Source organism: Rhea pennata, chromosome 17, assembly GCF_028389875.1.
Source record: "Rhea pennata isolate bPtePen1 chromosome 17, bPtePen1.pri, whole genome shotgun sequence".
Classification (NCBI taxonomy): Eukaryota; Metazoa; Chordata; class Aves; order Rheiformes; family Rheidae; genus Rhea; species Rhea pennata.
In genome coordinates, this window is record NC_084679.1 from 15,952,215 (window position 1) to 15,972,468 (window position 20,254).

At 42.8% G+C, this 20,254-nt stretch overlaps 1 protein-coding gene across 1 annotated transcript in view; it reads left to right on the forward strand.

The window, feature by feature from the left end:
• The window catches only part of RTN4R (reticulon 4 receptor), an 83,393-nt gene extending 66,861 nt beyond the window's left edge, over positions 1 to 16,532 (forward strand). The window contains exon 2 of the mRNA XM_062590235.1: positions 14,985 to 16,532. Coding sequence (XP_062446219.1) covers positions 14,985 to 16,414 — 1,430 coding nt within the window. The 3' untranslated portion in view covers positions 16,415 to 16,532. The remainder of the gene's footprint in view (positions 1 to 14,984) is intronic.
• Positions 16,533 to 20,254: the final 3,722 nt, after the last annotated feature.

Genomic DNA, 20,254 nt, shown 5'->3' on the forward strand with positions numbered 1-20,254 from the left:
GTCTTGGCTTCTCCATGTGTGCCCTGTTTTACACATTTGGTTGGTGGATCTGTTGCTGCTTTTTACATGATATTATTGCAGGATCCCAGTTTGACCAAGCTGTCCAACAAGTGGAGTCATTTTAAACTGTTTTCTCAGTAAAAGGCAGGGAGTAGAACTGATGTGCTGAGAAATGTTCTGTGTGTACACTACAGAGAGTTTGCTCTAAGGCAGGTTACTGCAGTGGTAGAGACCTTGTATTTTATTGAAAGGCGAATCCCAAAGCAGATGTTAAAGGTGGTGAAGTAGAAATGGCAGCCTCTAAATCCTGGGTGGAAGTAGGTTTTCATGAGGAATTAGAAATAAAGGAGCCTTTCTGACTCAATCTAATCACGGTGAGATTGTCCAAGGTGCAAGGAGACAAGCCCAGTCCGAAATTCTTAGCATTTCTCTGAAGTATTTGTGATTCTCCTACATGAAATCCTTTTTCATATGAAACCTGAAGCCTTTTTCCCTGTACAGGACTTCAACGGGTTTGCTGGGCAGAGTGATTTGCTGGGTAGTTTTTGTGCAGTTTTGCTTTTGGGGGGCAGCAGTACCAAAAGGGTTTATATGTCAAGGCCAGCACATTCTTTCTAAGCATGTTTTTCTGGATAATCCCTGTTGGAACTGGCAAGGTTTGCTTTTCACAGAGTCACGGAATCACATTCTTGCCCTTGTCATAAGTTTCACAGGCTATTTCCTTAGAGCAAAGAGAGTTTTCTTCAATTTGGCAGGGACAAGAGAGCAGGGGAAACTGAGTAGGCATTTTCTCTTCAAATCCACAGTATGTGAATCTCAAGCTCTACTTCTGTGACTGTATCTGTATGCCCATGGATTTTAGGGCAGAAACCTGGTGACTGAAACCCCACCAGTCTGTTCTGTATAATTACAAGCCTAAGAATGGGTGTCTGAAGACATCAGAGTTTCTATTAGTTGTTTCTGTGACAGGTGGGCATTGTCAAACAATACCTAAGTGAGCTCCAAATGAACTTGACTTTGGAGTCAGCAGGAATGGGTGCACCAGGAAACACACCCATGCCATGTCAAGGACCCCAGCTGCAACTTACCAGCTCACTCAGAGCTTACACAGCATATACCATACATGTAGACCTTGAGATGTGCAGAATTCTGAGAAAGACCTCTGACCTGTTAGGTCCCTAAATACCTTAGGGATTTGCTCCCTAGACAACAAAGGATTGTGGCTGTTTCCAGAGTGCCATAGACCAGAGACCTCTCTGATTTCTCTTCCATTTCTTATCTTGAACTGCATCAGGTGCGGAAAATCCTAAAGAAAGTAAAATCAGTATGCTGGAATATGCTTTTTACAGGTAGTTAGATAAGCGATATTCTGTTTGTAAATGTATATATTTTCTGTCAAGCGTTGTTTTAGCGCCTGATGCTGTTACTCTTAACCTCAGGGACATCCTACAGGAATGAGTTTGCCACATGCATCTTTTGTGATCAAGAGGTAGTTTCTATTGATAATTTTACTAATTTCATCTTTTTTCACTTCAGTTAATTCCTTTGATGACATGATTTTTATTTCCCCCGAAACAGCCGTTCATCATTAGTCTCCCTCACTGTTCTGAGGGAGGTGAATTAAACAAATAAAAATGGCAAATGAAATGGAGAAAAGTTTACTTAGTATCATGAAATATTAATAGTCCCTTAATATTAAGGGAATTTAGTCTTGCTGCACTAAAAATGCTGTGTATGGAGTGACTGAACTGCAGAGTATAGAGTCTGTGTCCCTGTGGAGCCTTGTACGTCCTGGCTGTAGTATAATGGTTGTCTTCAATAAGCTTCATAGTTTCGTTCTTTTAATTAAGTAATATGCTTCAGGGGTTGAAGAAAAATGTGTTTGCACAACCTTCCTTTCTCAGACAAGGTCAGCAGTGGGACAGCAATACCCACCTTGTGTGCTATAGCACAGAAAAGAAAGATTATTGATTTGACAGGAAGGTAGCAGAGTGGCAGGGGATAGGTCCTAGAAAAAAATAACGTGTCCTAGAGAAAAATGCTTTGAGTCTCATTGAGTCAGTGCTAAGAAAATCTTTTATTTTCTTTGAAATTACTGAGAGTGCTAAGGCTACTTGCTTGGAGAGGTTGTGAAGTAGTGTCTCTGGAGACAGATGCCCAGCTGAGGTAAGACATCACTCATCAAGAATGGTTTATGGAGAGTGACAGTAATCTAGTTATGGATTGATGTATAGGCCACATCCAAAAGAGTGTTCATGTGAGTATTGTCAAGGTGGGCTGACATAATCCTAATTTTAATTTCTAATAAATATCAGAAAAACAGGGCAGTTCCAGGACTGGGAAAGACCTGTGCCACACCTCTGGTAGAAAGCAGTGAGTGGGAAAGCCAAGGTAAGGAAAGGCTGCTCAGTTTCATCTTCGTGCTGTGCAAGAAAGGGGAAACCTTAACACAGATGAATATCAAAGGCATAGAAATACCATTCATTTAAGTCAGCAGATTTCCCTGAAAATACTCTCAGAGTCAATAGGCTTCTCATTTTTTTCTAGTAGTGTTTTTAAAGACGTTGCTGTAGCTATTATTTATTAATTGTATTGCAACAACTGCAGACATAGTCTAAAGTCTTCATATATTAGACGTGGACAAAAAAGGTATCTCTGCTCATGTATCCTTTTTTTCATAACATGTTTAGACATTTGTCAGATACTTGATTTACTTGGTCAAAAATACATTCTTGAATCAATGAGCAGTTATTAAATGAATTAAGAAGCAGACATCTGAAAGCTCTCAAAATGTGATTGTTGTAGGGGGGATCATCACTGAATGGACCAGTCAGTGGTATCTTCACAGGATTCAGCTTTCACTCCACTGTATTATAGTATTTTTGCAAGTGATCTGCAATATATATATAAATTGGATGCCTGTAAAGTTTGCAGCTGACTCAAATTTTGCCATGATAAATTATGATGAAGGCAAATCTCTAATTCAGAGCAATTGCAATTGCTTGGTAGACTGGCAACAATGAAACAACATGAATTTTAATACAGCTAAGTGCTAGGTCATCCATCTCAGAGCACAAAATATAGGCCACTTTGTCAAGCTGGGAGACTGCACGCCTGAGGGCAGCAACTCTAAAATTGATCTAAGGGCCATATTGGATAACAGGTGATTATGAACATTTAATGTCCTGTAGTAGCAAAATGGATGAAAATGCTACCCAGATAGAGAAGGGAATCTGAAGTCTGAATAGGAAGTTTTTATTAATCTTGCTTAAAAAGCTGGAAGATTGTATAATCTAGTATACCTGTAATGAGATCTAACGTGTGGAAGTTCAATCTAGGGCTTTCAGCAAGGAAATCTGGTGCAAATTCCTAGTGATATACTGTGGGATCTTCAAATCAGGGTGGGTGCCTGTCCTAAGAGATGTCATGCAACTCAAACAGGCATTTGGGGCTGGCAGCAGAAATTGTAGCCTTCAGAGAAGCTCAAGCATTGCCCATCCTAGGGACTGGGATCCCTTACCCATTGCTAGTCTGTTGATTTGCATGCAAACAGGTAGGTGTATCATTAGCATCCTATTGTATTCTTGTTCAGTTTGGCTTCACAGAGTCTGCATATCTCAGAGAAATATGTTTATAGAATTGCGAGTGTCATATTTCTTATCTGGCTAGAGTGAATAAGAGAGCTGCAGAAGGGCAAGCAAGCATGTCTGATGTTGAAACTGCAAAGGAGACAAAGCCGACATCTGATAAAGACAGCGCCAGTTGAATGACAGTTATTAAAAATCAGTCTTGGCTTTTACTTGGGAATGGAAGAACGAACCATGTGAATGTACTGTAGGCCTTGAATGTATGCCAGGGAGCTAGGGAGAACAGTGGGGAAGGATGCCAAAAGAGAATGGGAAGAGGAGGCTGAGAAGTGGAAAGCGGGGCTAGCCTGGACTGACATTCTGCTGCATCAATGGAGGGGATGAGGACAGTGCTGAGTAATGTCCTCTGTATGCACTACGGAGAGTTTGCTCTAAGACATCTTACTTCAGTGGTAGGGAGATTGCATTTTATTGCTTGGCTCTGCTACCCTGCAATCCAATGTGATGACTTGTAGGGTGGTATGGAGAACCCTGGTCAGATGCACTCAGAAAGGAGTGCATTGACAGAAGTGCAGCTCAAGAAAATGGATACACAAGACTAGGAGAAATTGTTATATTTGAAAGCAAAGGTTGACTGAAAAATGCTGTAGCTGAACAAGAGAAAAGAACAAATTTTGTTAAGAGAACAGTGTTGTCATAAGGCTAAATTGAATATATTGGCTATGAATACAACCAGGCTATAAAAAAAATTTATTGCTGTCCTCAGAAGAAAGAGTTTCTAGAACATTTTCCTGCAGGAGTAGCAGGTCTAACAACTTCTTCAGCTTGCATCTGAGACTTCATGAGTTTGAAGCAGAAGCATATGGTGCAGATGCTAGGGGTAGTTGTGAGCAGGGTGGAGAAATATGATCTTCACTGACCCAGAAGTTTCCATTCTTTTGTTCTCATTTCTAAGTATTTGCAAAAGTCTTTGTGTCTAAAGCTGAAATTAAAATGCTCCCCTTGTTCCTGTCTTGCCTGCATCTCTTGAGGCATTCACCCCTGAGCTGTTCCTTCAGATGCTGGGGTTGTCCATGCAGACAACCAAAATGAGATAAAAGAAAAATTTACAGATTTTCTGGAGCAACTTTTCTTTCTAATCTATTTCCTAGACTTCTTTCCATCATTACACAGTATCTGCAGATGCTGATTCTGTAGCAAAAGCTGAGATAAGTGTTATTTTAGAAGAAAACCGAGAAAAATATTGCTTAGTGCAATGGGGCATTTCCAGGGCTGAAGACATGGGGGTAGGATTCACAGCTGCCAGGTGGGGTATAGTCCCAGATGGCTGGGGGAGAGCAGGTGTAAATGCCATCTGCAGCTTTCTCTCTCCTGTTCTGTGAGTCACTCACCCATAGTACTTTCATCAGTGCCAGGTTTGGATATGCAGGAAACTCCTGTTTCTTAGTAATAATTTTTTGAAGTATTTCTGAGATACTTTGGGCTCCATGAGAGATCTGAGTCACTTCAGTAACCAGAGTTTACTTCCTTTGGACACTTGTTTGTCCCTAATTTTTTTCACAAGTATGATACAGAGAATATTGTCTTCTGTAGAAACCAGCTGTGGTTCTGAATGCATGTTTTCTCACTCAGTTGCTCAGTGTAATAGAAGAGAAACATGAGGCATGGACATCAGCAGTTTCATGGATGGTCCTCTTCATGCAGTGCTGCTGGATGTGTCCCTTCCAGATAAGTAGGAAATTAGGATCTTGGCCATTTATGATGCACTCAGTCTTTTTTATAAGACCCAAGGACACATCAGCTATTGTGCTAGGGGGAGTTACAGGTCCTTTTCAGTCTGTTTTCTAATGCAGCTTGAGATCTACTAGGATTTATTCAGACCTCTTGCCTCTCATCTGACTGCCATATCAGATATTTGCCTTGAACTTCCGCCTTGCAAAAGGACTTTGTCACAGACTATCCCCTGCTTTGTATCCCTTCATGAGATTTTTGCCTCTGCATCTGCTATTGCCATGGTACTTGGTAACATATATAGTATCATGTCAAACTCAAGTGCTTGGAGCCAGATCCTTCGGATCACATGTTCTCTGCTAGGTACAGCTGCTGATGCTGACAATGACCTAAGGAAGGCTGTGGTGCAGGGAGTTTTGTGGTGTCACAATAGGGTCAGCTAAGAATTTTGTAGGGGACAGTATAGAGGGTCAAGGGCAAGACAAGGCCAATACTTCATGATGTGTCTGCAGGAGAGTCAAACATAGCTATGAGTCCATCGTTGTTCCCATAGTAGGCAACTGTGTCTGATCACATCCTCAGAGGGGATATACAATTTCTATGTAGGGTGGAGAAACCTGCTCTTCCCTGAGGAAGAAAGAGTACAAGATGAATACTGGGAAAGTATGGGTGGGCTATCAGTGAATAGGACCTATGCTAGCCACATGGAATGGATCAGAATTGAATGGCATGAGGATCGGGGTTGAAAGGGATCAGCTCATGTAATAGTCCTTTTATATAGGATTTTTTGGGGCTTTGCATGTCTTTTTTTTTTTTTTTTTTTTTTTTTTTTTTTTCTCCTTCTGGAGCAAACTGATCTCTGCTGCATAGCCACATCCTAGGAGACAGTCACTGGCGTGGGCTGCCCTTGTTAGCTGATGTGTCTCTAGCCTTGCCCTAATCCGTTAGCTTGAGGTCACCCAAAACCTAAGGAAGAAGCACCTTTTCTGCCCTGAGCTGACATCAGCTTTTACATCATTCAGCATAAGAATTATCTACAAAAGGATAGATGGCTTGCTGGCATCCTTTCTTCCACCTCTCTGGTAGGAGCCAGGTGGAGCAGCAGTGGATTGCAGGCAACAATTTATCATCACCTGCACAGGTTCTGTTGGGATCTAGTCCACAGAGCAAATAATCTTTTTCTTCTGTTCTCATTTCACATATACATTGTTCTGGTGTGGGTTTTGATTTGCGTTTGGTTTGGTTTGTGACAAACCCTTTTACTTCATGACTCTAGATTTCAAACATAGTAAGACCTTCCCTTCCAGATGGAGAGTAGAAGGGAAAAGCATAGATGGAAGCAGGACAAAAGGAAAACATGTAGGTTTACTATATCCCACATGATAACAGTTGTAAATTCTGCCTCTGCTGATAGAACTGGCAGAGACTTGCCCCATCAGGTGAGGTGGCAGAGCACAGTGGTGGCAGGACTACTCTTCAAAGTATGGCCTAGGATACTCATAGGAGACCAGGCTTTAAATGCCTAAGAGTGTAATATCATATTAAGTTTCTGAGCAGAGTTTATTCCTCTTTTTATGAAAACCATTTGAGAAGCATCTTTAATCTGGGTTGATACGTAGGGCTTACCAAGTTCTTATTTCTGTGAACTATTGCTTCAGGTTGCATGCTGGCTCAGAAGATGTCACTAGTTACAGTCAACTTACATTTTAAGATTTGGGCACAACCATGAAAGACGATATTTTTGTTTGAAGGAAAGTGGATATTTGGGGACATGATTTACTGCAATAAAGAGGTTTAATGGTAAAATTCATAACCACAAACTACATGGCAGATTTAATTCAGAACTTATAAATATAAAGTAATGTGCACTGGCAAAGAGCCCAGGCCTTTGCCTAAACAAACAAACACAATGATGGGCTCTAAATGCGCTATTGCCACTTAGCAAAGTTATCTTGCTGGCTTGGTGAAGGGTTCTCTGAAAAGCTCATCTTGATGCTGAACGATGGTTTAAATGAAGGTAGACTGCTAGGACATGTAAGGAACAGATCAGCACATCTAAACCTGTGTATTAGTCCATGCTGCAGCTACATTCTGAATCTGTCCTCAGACAGGTGAAGAGGACCTAGAAAAGGTACACAGAAGTGGAGCAAAAATCACTAGAATAGCTTTCATACAATGGCCTAGAATTTAAAATTGAAGGAGTGGAAAGAAGGCTGCCTGGTCTATTAAAGAAACATGGAAAATAAATGCTTATTCTTTGTTTTTCGTGACGCTGTAACTGGAAGAACCCAGGGAAACATTCAAGAAGCAGGGTGTGAACAATCATTACACAACACCTCAGCTGTGGAACTCCTTCCCAACTAAATGTTGGAGATGATCCAGAAGAAATCAGACAAATCAGTGGACATTAGATCCATCAATAATATATCCTAATATAATGTGAATTTTGTCTCAGGCAGTCCCTAGGCTTTGCTTTGATATTGGAGAACATGCTAAGGAAATATTCACAGTATTTTCTCCATTTAGTATTGCCCTTTCATAAACATCTGCTCCTGACCACTGAGCAGATCAACCCAAACTGGCCTTTGTTTGACTCAGTGCAGCTCTTCTCAGGTTCTTGTATTGCAATGAATTGGGTTTTCTCTTCCTCATTTCCCGGCCTCAGAGGGAAATACTAGACTATAATTATTGATACCAGTGTTATTATTGTAAGGGAAACTAAAGACTCCTGCATTTAAATCCCTTTATGTTTTCCCCTATGAAGGATTGTTGTGACTTTTTCTTTAAGACTCTGACAACTCCATGGCTTGCTGCAAGCCTTTGAAATTCAGGAAGAGGAAAACTCTCTGACTAGAGAGAAGGTTCCCCTTGCATCCCTCCCCCACCCCCCACCAATAAATTGTGTTCAAATTGGCTGAAATATATATTATTAAATATCACCTTTCTTTTCTCTCCCTGATGTTGCTGGGGGAAATGTCAGCAAATCAGCAAAAGAATAACTCATCCCAAATGTTCTGAGGTTGAATCAATAATGCTGCTGAAATGCTGGACATACTAGAGAGCCACTGGCAGGGATGGGGAGTATTGTCGGCTGGGTGCCGCTTTGGCACATGCCCATGAATGGATGGAGTAGTCCTGGTTAAAGTTTCTGCTGCATTCAGCTCTCAAATGGATCGTATAGTTCAGCCCTAAGCAGAGCTGAAGAATCGATATTCAACCCCCTTTGAAAATTTGTAAGGAGTGATTCTAAGTATTGTGTGTGATATAACCTGCTTTTACCTTTTTCTCTTAAAAATATCTCTGCAATATTAAATCTGAAAACTGCATTAAGGCAGTATTATTTCGGTGGAAAAGATGAGCACTCAGAAGTTAAGAAATGGCACATCTACTGCCTCCATCCCCTGCCTGAATGTATTACCAAAATGACCTTTTATTACTGATTACATATCATATTTTTTCTGCTGAAACCCTGTCTCATTCCGGATAGAGGATGAATATACCAGACATCAGAAGTAAGGCTGTATTGGCAAGAAGAATGAAGACCTCTACAGTCCCAAATGATTAATGGATCTAGGTGCAGTCCCAGAGCATGTGGGACCAGAGACTGTGCATACAGAAGTGCATACAGGTGTCTAAACAATGCTGTCTCTTGCCATTCATATAACACCTGGCTCTCCTGAATGAACTGTGTCAAATCTCCTAGTACTATTGCTGATTTCTCAGACCCTCAGAGGAATTTGAAAGAGAATTAATTGCTTATTTTTAGGCAGTTGGGATTCTGCACTAGAACAAGACATAGGTGTCTTGGTGTGATCTAGGAGTCTGAGCTCCAGCAACAGTCTCTGGAGCTGACCCAGGCATCAAAGTCTGGAGAGCAATTCAATGTCCTTGGAGCAGACAGGTCACTCCAGTGACTGTGCTGGCCAGTTATCTGGACAGAAGTGTCTGAGGCTTATCACAACATCCCCATAGAGCTACAGATGTGACACAGAACCCTGAGAAGCCCTGTAGCCTTCTGGTGCAGCTGGTTGTGAGGTGGCTACCTGAGGGCACTTGCATGGTAGTGGACACCTATGTGTGGGCATCTGAACGTAGTCCCTCATCTCCAGTGTCTGCAACAAGAACTCAGGTACCCAGTGTGCACCAAGACATTGACTGGCATGTTTTAAATATCTATATTTGAGATCATAGCCTGCACCATTGCCTGTTAGGGATAAATGTGCAGTCAAACACATGCCATGGGAGTTGGCCCTTTTCAAGGGGGACTATGCAAGGCCAGCTCTCTGGTATGGCCTGTGTCTGCAGACTTACCTCATCTTCCAACAGTCACTTTGAGCTGTCCACACATTGTGATGAGAAGAGATGCAAGCTGGACATACTGCCCAGTGGCCATACAGCTGACAATATCAATCCACTATAGGGCAATGACCTCAGTAAACCCATCTGAGATCTGTTCTGTTAGCACCTGCTCTGGATCCATCATTCCCCAGAGCTGTAATAACTACTGCTTCTCCCAAGTGCTTGTGTGGCAACAGAACCATCTCTTCTCCTTTCCTTGCTTTCTCCCCTTAAAGTCACTCCAGATGCACTATCACAAAGATTATGAATCAGCCTTCCTCTCTGTGAGGAAGAGAGAGGAGACAGCTGAAATGAGAGAAACTCCAGCCTGAGTGAAACTAGTCCAAATCATTTTTCCTTACTCATCTCACTTCACCTTCAATTTCAAATGCATGAAAGTGCGGCACCTATTTCTGTGAACCCCCACACACAAAGTAGGAGACACCGAAGTTGCTTTGCAGAATGTCTTTCAAAGCCCTGTGGTGAATTTCAAACAATATTAGTTCAGGACAGGGAATTAAGCAGCTATAGTGCCTCTATATTATAAACAAAGGCAAAATGCTGTATGCATCAGAAAAAGTCTTTGTATTGTAAAGTACTCCTTTTATGTCCAGCCAGGAGAGAATTCAAATGATTATTGACCCTCCACTGTAGGAAAGCTGCATTATAATATCTCCAAATCAATAGAGACAAGTGCAGAGCAGCAGAGAAAGGCCACAGCTCTGTATACTGCAGAAAATTGCATTTTGCTTTGGCCTCTTAAAAAGTTTGCAAAGCATCTATTAGAGGCCCCTGGAGCCTTTTCTTTCTAATTGCCATGTTTGACAATGCAATCACACAGGGGACTAGCGGAAAGACAGATAATGGACCCACTTTAATTGCTTCCCAGTTCCATGAGTCATAACACTTCTAGATGGCAAGGGGGAAGTGCAGCAGTTTGACTGAAGGAGGTTTCTGGCTTTTAAGAAAGCTCTGGAGGAGCAAATACTAAACTGAAAGCCAAAGTCTTGGAGGTACTGGATTTTCTTTTATCTTTTGCTTTTGACTGGAACAATCCAGCCAAGTTTTAAATACATTCTAGAAGGGGTAGCAATGGCTTCGTCTCTAAGAGACAAGCCTATTAACACCATGTCAAAACCTCTTTGTTAGGAATGGGCAATGGAACTGAGTCCTGCATGTAGGGAAGTACACCTTGTAGAGGGAGGCCAGCATAATCCCTTGGCAGTGGTTGTGTGAGCACACTGCTTACACAGAGTTCAGAATGGGTTTAACTTGCAGGCTGAGGGAAGGATGCCATGCTGCTACAGCACTTGGTTCAGTGTAAAGGGGCTTGGGCTGGGCTGTGTTATGACATCTGGCCCCACAGTACAGGCCTCTTTCCATGTGATGGGCTCCAGCACTGTGGGACACAAAGCAGCATTGCAGGGTGTCTGGCTTGATCTTGTAGTATATGATTCATCTAGAGTAAGATGGCATCTGAAATCATGTAGGTATATTCCAGGGAGATATGTAGAAGCTTTGCTGTACTCTACAGCATCCTAAATCTATTCACCTGCATCAGCATGACCTGGTATCAGGCTTAGCAACCTTCCTGTCCCAGGGCTTCCTGCCTTGTGCTCATCATTGTGTTAAAATGGGCACTTGACCCCTGTTCAGATAGAGTCGGGTTAGATTTGCCTGAAATTGGACAGGTAGACATATTGTGCTACAGACCACTTGGAGGGTATTGCAATCTGAGGCACATCAAGTACAGGACACAGTCACTAGTTTAGAATCCTGAACATCAATGATGGAGAAGTTCTATGTAGGAGCAAGGGAAGGCCAAGTCCTAGTCTCTCTGATCTCTTCTCTCTCTCTCTCTCTCCCCCAGTTTCAGCTTAGGGAAAAGGAAGCCATGGCTTGCCCTTGGATTCTCAAGGCTGCCTGTGGAGTGTGCCTGTTGCTGCAGCTGCTTCAGGCCATACTCTGGTTGGGGACTCTCTGATGACTGCTGGATGCTGAGCTCTGTTATGTCTCATTGAGGACACAGACGAGCTGCATGGAAGGAAACATGCAAGGAAAAAGATTTGGAAATGATTGACAGTAACTGTCTCTTGTGGAAGGAGCTAATCTGAGCAGTGCATGAATACTAGGTCCCTAACTAAGGCACACAGATTAGCCTTACCTGTAATTAATTTCCCTGTGCTGCTGCACTGGCAGCTGGCTATCAGTGCCATTGATTCAGAGCTCCTGGAAGCTGCAGAGACAGCAGCTGTGGGGTAGGATAAGGTATGGTTCAAAGTTGAGCAGGATTTGCCACTTCCCTTATGTCCCTGTGTGCTGGGAAGAAGCTGGAGCATGTCTCCAGGTCTGCACAAATCAGAGACTGGGGTGAGATCTTGCTATCTGACCCTGGCATATTCTATCCATAGGAAAGAGCTTGCAGTGAAATCTCTGGGCATGACAAATCAAGTGATCTAGAGGATGCAGAAGGAGAGATGTATGATTATCAGAAGGTGGTTTTATTCAGGGGGTTGTATTCATATGTATGGCTTGTTCTTTGTTGGTTGCTTTATGTTCTCTCTTTCTTTCTCTGTGTGTTCATATATTCAGTATGCTCTTGACTCCCGTGGATGGAGCTGGAACAGGAGTGTTTGCATTGTGATTCCATAGGAATGGTTCCTTGTATTCATGGCACTGTGAAGGTCTCACATATTTATAAGGCACATGGGATGCATCTGGGTTCAGATTGGATTTTCCATGAGTAGGTTGTAGCCCCTGTGGTATTACTAAAGCATCAAGGAATAGCTAGGAAAAGCCCTGGAGTCTGCAGCAGTGTCTGCAGTCTGAGTGCTGTTTTGCTGGAGTGGATGGTGTTGGCACAGTGATATGAATCCCATCACAACCGTGCCATTCTGGCCCATGATCATCTGAATCATGAAAGTGGAGAAAGAGGCTCCAGAAAGACTTATTTCCTTTTCTACAGTTTTTCATTATTAACTGGAAAGGAATCATGCTGGTCAGAGCATTGTTTTAATTTCCCAGGAGGCTCCTCTTGGTGTGACATGTCTCCAGCAGGGGATTTCAGTTGTATTGTGTTACTTTGCTCCATATAATGGTACGTGATATGTCAAAACATGACAAGCCAGCCAGAATGTGTCATAATACTGCTCTCCACACACAGCCTTCTAGGGATGCACAGTAGCTAATAATATCAGGCTCAAATTATCTCTGCATGCTGAACTGTTATTTTTTCTCCCATGTGTACTCAGACACATAGGAGTCTCCTGTCTCTATTGGACTGTTGGATCACCACAGATTTATTAGCTTCATATCATGAATTATTTTTACTAGAATGAACTCAGGCCTAGAATCTCAGTCTTTTATTACAGAAAAATTTCTTTCCCATCTTGTCCTCTCTGATACCTTTGTTACTGCTTCAGTAAACAGTTTGGTGAAATTTCCATATGATTTACTCTCTTGTTGGGATTTGAAGTTGCTACTTAAACTCAGAGAAGATGTGATTTCATTCGCTGTGCTATCATCTTTCAGGTTTTTGTGAGGTGCAGCTACTATCTCTGGAATTCAGCTGCACAAGAGCTTGTCCTCTTGCTGCTGCATCATGCACACATTGGCAAGAAATGACAGGAGTCTCTTTGTACTCTCAGTTTGTGCAGTTCTATGTCATTATCTCTTTTTTGCCTGACTTTTTGAACTGTGCTGCTTCACATTAGGACGTAATGAGGCATTAAAATGCTTAAACAAGATTTTCAGTCTTTCAAGGAGGACAAAACCTCCCAGAGCAACAAACATAAAAAGCTGTTTGTTTGTCCTCAGCTAGAATTCCCCTTTACTGGGAGGAACTTGTCTCTGCCATGGGTGCTGTGATGACCTCGGAAGGAGAAACACATGTCTAATGGGCACATGTGCTATTTGTGATATATGGCATTTCACAAACAGAGCTTCCCACTGCTACAGTTGCTGCCAGTTCATTTTAGGTCTGGTATGTGGCTCAGAGGAAGCAATCTAACTATTTGCTGCTATTTACTGGTAAAGCACTGTTGAAACTATCTCTGCTCCCCCTTACCCCTGCTTTCCCAATGTGGGCAGGAAACAACAAGTTTACCTACTGCTCTCTCAGCTGGAGGTTCATACTTACTCTCTTTCCCAGGTCTCCTGTCAGAACCTGATGTTGGCTTTATAACTTCTGCCCCTCTTTTCTTATATTTTAAGCCTTTCCCAAACACATTCTGGAGGCCTGATCCTATGAATCCAAATGTTTCATTGTGATTTGCGGGCCCTTGGCACCTTTTGAGCAATTCCATGTAGCTGGACTCCTGGGGAAGCAGGTCATTACCAGTGCAGAAAATTGTTCCACTCAGGGGCTCTAGTGCCACTGCTGTGCTGCCTGCACTTTAGGCATACAATAAAATTACTTCCACCTTGATGAATCCTGACTTGAGTTTTGCACATGATTTCCTCTGGCAACAGCACTTCCCTCTGGGAAACACAAGCTGCTTCCTCTTCTTCTTCAGTGGCTGCATAGACCTCTGAGGGAAGAAGGAGAGAAAAGAAAGGAAAGAAGAATATGTGGTATTAAGGGTATGAATAACGATAAAGAAGGAAAGGATACTGTCACCTCTGAGGCCTCTATAAGCATATCTAACCTGTAAGTTTTCTGAGAATCCTTTGCAGTTATTTCTTGCAGAAAGACTAGACGATGCAGAGTTTGTTCACTGAAAAGACACAAGAGCCATATGTCCATCTTACAGTTTGAATGTGGCCTGGAAACACTTGCTTTCTTTGGACAGTTGTTCAATGATCTTGAAAGGAAGAGCTAGTGGTACTTCTAGAAAGTGATGTAGTGTTGCCTAATGCAACCCAAGCTTCCTGCTGTTGCAGGTCTCAGCCATGGCCAGATAGATGCTGAATTGTACTAAATGTGCATGTAGTTGTATGACAGAGACAAAAATACACCAAGGAGACAGTACATTGTCTTAGAGGTAAGCCCTTTGGGACAGGGCTTATGTTAGATGTGTATCCAGGAGCCGCAATGCAAATATGTGTTGCTCACTTTTGTTTGTTATTGAAGTCAGAGAGCTTCTGTGTATGAACGGGTGAGGAGATGCTCAGACTTTCTCACAACAAATGTGTATTATTTTAACTACCGTGTTGTGCGGTAGAACATTTTTAATTCTGCATTTTAATAGTTTGGCTCCCCTGGCATGTGCTGTTGTGGTTAATGGAATGTATTTAGAGAGGTGAATTTCAGGCTCATCTATTAGTTATAGAGAAAAGCGCTCTTCCACAACCCTGGCTAATTTACATACTATTTTTGTTGTTCTTTAGGAAGCAAACTGCTGATTTTGGTACTTTGCTTGAACATCCAGTCAGAAGTCCAGTCTTGCCCTGGGGCGTGTGTATGCTACAGTGAACCGAAGATTACAATAAGCTGTCAGCAGCAAGGACTGATAGCAATCCCCACTGAGATACCCATCCAGAGCCAGCGCATCTTCTTGCACAACAACAGGATAACCCTTGTGAGATCCACCAGTTTCACCTCCTGTCGCAACATGACAATCCTTTGGATCCACTCCAACAACATAAGCCTCATTGAGCCTGGGGCCTTTTATGGGCTGAACAAACTGGAGGAGTTAGATCTCAGTGACAACACGAACCTGAAATCTATCAACCCAATCACTTTCCGAGGTCTTATTCACCTCCACACCTTACATCTGGATCGCTGTGGGCTCCTGGAGCTCTCTACAGGGCTTTTTCGAGGGTTATTCTCCTTGCAATATCTCTACCTTCAGGATAATAATATACAAAATCTTCTGGATGACACTTTCGTGGATCTCGCAAACCTAACCTACCTATTTTTGCATGGTAACAAAATTAAGAGCTTGTCAGAGAATGTCTTTCGTGGGCTAATCAACCTAGACCGACTGCTTCTGCACCAGAACAGAGTCAGCCTGGTTCACCACCGGTCTTTCCATGACCTCGGGAAAGTAATGACCTTGTATCTGTTTAACAACAACCTGACCATACTCACTGGTGAAACCATGGCTCCCCTTGTGTCCCTCCAGTATCTACGTTTAAATGGCAACCAGTGGATCTGTGACTGCCAGGCTAGGTCTCTGTGGAATTGGTTTAAACAGTTTAAAGGATCTTCTTCGGAGCTAGAGTGCCACCTTCCCCCCCACTTGGCAGGGAGAGACCTCAAAAGGCTGCAGAGCACTGACCTGGAAGGATGCATCGACTCCTTCAACCAGATACGAACAAGTGTTTTTAGCACTAAGACCAGATCTGGCAAACTGCCAACCGGGAACCCCCCTCTCAGTTCCCATGACATCTCCCCGAAGTGCTGCCAGCCAGAAATAGATAAATCTTTTATTTACGAAGCTAAAGGCAAAGCAGGTCCTTCTTCCCATAGCAGCCGGCCATCCTCCAACAACCCTCTGAAGGATAAGGAGAACATGTCCAAAACCAAATACATTGAGATGAACCCGTCTAAAAATGGCAGCAACAAGCAGATAAATGATTCCCCTTTTGGGACCTTCCCCAGCATTGTAGACCCTCCATTGACCAAATTGAAACCAGAATTTCTAGAGCCTATTGAACCTTCCACAGTCCCAACCAAAAAGAGGCAGGGCTGCTCTAAAAAGAACAAATCAAAGGCCCAGTGCCGCCTCACCCAGCAAGGAAACAGCTCCACATTACAGCTCAGCCTAAGCCTTTTGATCCCCTCTTTGGTGTGGAGCTTACTGTTATTCTGCTAAAACGAACTCTTTTCCTGGGTTGATGACACTTTAATACTAGACTTTTGCTGACCTCCATAAATGTTGCAAATGAAAGCAAACTACCATCCACCCTGAGAAAGCTTTGTTACACAAAAGTTAACTGGATGCCTTTATTAAAAAAAAAAAAAAAAAAAAAAAAAGACAAACACCAGAATGTACATAATTTATTTGTCCTGAAACCTGTGAATTATACCTTTGGTCTTTGGAACTGCACTTATCCACAAAGCAGCTTTTGCTACAGCAGATGGTAAAGAAATATGATTTACTTACAGGAAAAAAATGTAAGAAATGTTCCAAAAAGAATGTCTAAAATCTCTTTGTAACTTGACATGACACTGAATGATATTGCAGGTTCCCATTTGCAGATATAATGGATTTGATGCTGTTTTAATCCTATGTTTATGAATATTGCAGTTTTTCCGTATTCATTCCATGACACCATGTTTACGGGCAGCATTTGTTAAAGAATGCTACCTTCTCCTTCACAAGATTGCAGTATATATAGATATGCATTTTATTTTACTTGTGTACAAATATACAAAAATATAAAATAAAGATTTCTTTTTCCTAAATAATTGTCATCTACAAGGGGTGAAGCATGCTAACCAGCTAAAAAGCTGGAAAATTAAAAGGGTGTTCAGATGCCCTAATCTCAAGGCAGGTCGAGCATTTAACATGACAGTAATAAATAAGACATATTCTGCACTGTTATGCAATGTTTAATTGCATAACATTCAACAAAGGATTTTCTTGCACAAAAAATGCTGTGCTAATACTGCTGCTCCCCTTCCAAAGTGTCCCCCACACTTCCCAACATCATTCATATTTCAAGATGCTCAGAATAGCAGGAAATACTAGTCCAGCCCCTTGGAGTTGAGCAGCCCAGTTCTCAGGCAGAGGAGCATTAGTAAACAATACCAAAAAGTCAGACAAGGCAGTTTTTGTTCTGATATATACAGATAGCTATATTCTTCCCTGTGACTAATGAACCAGAAGGTGCTTCCAGAGTGGAGGAGCACTCAAGCTTGGTTTTATGAAGACATGCAGCTACACATGCAGCTCCTGGTCACACTGCCTGTACTGGAGAGATGGTGTCCATTTCTGGCTCTGCTACCAATGCTTCATATGGTCACTGTGCAAGTGACTTCATCTTCTGTATTACTCCCCGTCTTTGACCTTGGGATGTTATGAAAATAAATCCACTGATGTCTCAGTAGTTCTATACCACCCAGTGGACCATAAAGTACCTAGCTGGATCGAGCTGTGTATTCCCAGTGCAGCAGACAGATCCCTTGTGCATTCTATACGTATTCCAAATTATGGCAGGGTTGTACACAGAGTTTGCTAGATGGTTGCTTTTCCTTACAAAACTGTAGAACTTTTTCTGCAATCCTCTCTACAAGAAGACTGTTCAGCTATTGAGATCCAGGCACTCAAGCCTGGACGATCACAGGCGGGTGACATATTTTGTTGTTAGATGCTAAATGGGAAGGTGTCATACTCAGAGCTTTGTCGGCAAAGAGCAAGAACAATGGCATGGAGGTACCAAGGTCATGGTACAGGACGAGAAGGCTGTGAGTGCAAGATATGCTGAGGCTTTCCAAGCCGCCCTGACACCATTGGGGTTTGTAGCACTGAGGCTGGTGTTTAGCTCCACAAAACAACTACACATGGACCATCACAAGCCAGGAGTGAAAGACAGGAACAAAGTAATGACTTAGTGCCTGCCCTACTCTAGGATTCAGTGACCTGACAACTTATGAGGACAGAAGCTTAAGCATGGGAAAGAGCAGAGGAGGGTGTGTGGATGGCTACATCCCAGAGTGGCTGTGATACTGCATTTTGGCAACCAGTGTGGCAGTATCTGAGACCTACACACGACAACCTCATGGGACATTGCTGCTTACCTTCTATCCCTGCAACAACAGGGATAGAACAGCATAGCAGGTTGTTCCACATATGTGATAAGAGAGGGAGGGCAATGCCCAAACTGTGAGAGTTATGACCTTCAAATCCATCCCTGGGGCTACTGAAAAGATGTGGCAGAGACCTGTACTGGTGAGAAGCTCACTCTTGGCAATGTTTCCTTTTGAGGTAGGAAGTGCTTTGCCAGTACCAGCTATATCACTGTGTAAGAGATGCTGTGTAGCATGGTCCTGAGATCCTAGCAGATCTGACTGCTGTCATTCCAGCTCCATGACCACTACTAGCTCTGATTCCTGCAGAAGAGCCAAGTGTGATTCTGTGCAAATACATTGTCCTGCCCAAAGGAGGAAGCAACAAGTCCTGTGCTAGGATACCTAAGTGTCTTCCTTCATTAGCTAGACATGGCCTTGACAATCCAGCTGCCTACATGCCTTCAAGCCTGTGTGCGTAATCACCCCTCACAAACATGCAGGTGAGGGATAAGTACATTAACAGATGTCTTTTGCCATACTTACTAGGGTTTATCCCCTTCCTTCCATTCCTGAAGGATTTTCTGAGGTCTCATGTGCCTCAGCCAAGCCCTGCCCTTTCCTAATCAGCACAATCTGTCTTTGAGGGTCTTGAGGGATTCAGATTTATTCTTGATGCTGAAATACAGTAACAGAGAGCAGCTCAGCCTACCTTGGCCACAGGGACAGCACTTCTCCAAAGGCCCTAGAAAACCTGGGAGAGAAGTTACTGGACACTGTGATAGTTGGGTTGCTGTAGAGACTCACATTTTGGTCATAGTCTTAGATGTACAGTGTCTCGTGTAGGATAGTTAGTGAGTGTTGAGTCAAGATACTTGATTCAATGTCCACAGCTCTATTGGCATGAGAATACCAGAAAAGTTGACACAAGGCTCAGAACAAACCTGAGGAAAAAAAAAAAGAATAACTACGTGTTGTGACATCTCTCCACAGCAATGAAAGGGACCTTGACTCAAACTGAAATTTGGACTTGCCCATGCCCAGATCAGCAGCACAGGAACTTTGGCTTTGATGCACACTGTGGGTAGCCCAAAGCAGACAGGTGGATTACTGTCACTTATTCTGAATGAACAAAGAGTCATTTTATGTCAACCCAATGACACTCTTCCTGCTTTCCAGAGCTTGACTCTGCTGTGCTTTCCGAGGCTCCTAGGACTACCTATTGTCCTAAAGCCCAGAAGCTTTATGCTCATTTCCTAGATTTCCTATTGTCCAGATGTCAATTACAGTATTTACAGGCTTTAGAAGGACAGTGTGAAATGGCAGATTGTTGAAGAAAGTTATACAGTGGACAGCAGGAATACATGTAGGACGCTGGAAGGGGTAGGGGATGACTCTGTTATTGGAGAGGGTAGAGAAGGTGTGAGGACTTCAGAGTAAGGCAGTTTGTCTTCTGCTTTGTGCTTTGTTGGGGTTAGCACAAGACCTCCAGATGTGTCTAGACATATTTTACATCCAGATGAGAGTGTTAAATGTCATTTAGCTAGCAGTGCTCAGGGCCATCTCATGATGCATCTTCTCTCTCCCCTTCTTCTCATGCAAATCACAGTCAATTTTCTGCATAAGTCCTTGATGAGAGGAGTGAAATAAAATAAAACAAGCAACGGCCAGCAGCAAGGAGCCAGACAAACTCCTGGTGTGTGAAGAATGCAGTCCGGGCAGTCTTGTGCTGAAAAGGTTTCCCGTACCTGATGGCAGGACAGCAGTGCATGGTGCCTGCTACATGTAGTCGCCATGCAGACCCTTGATAACGCACTGCCCACTACTGCAGATACAGTAATAAACCAGGTCTTGAGCAGAGGTGAGAGGGCTCTGTGCTCATACCTCCCTCTCTAACAGCATTTGCCTCCACTGATCTGCACAT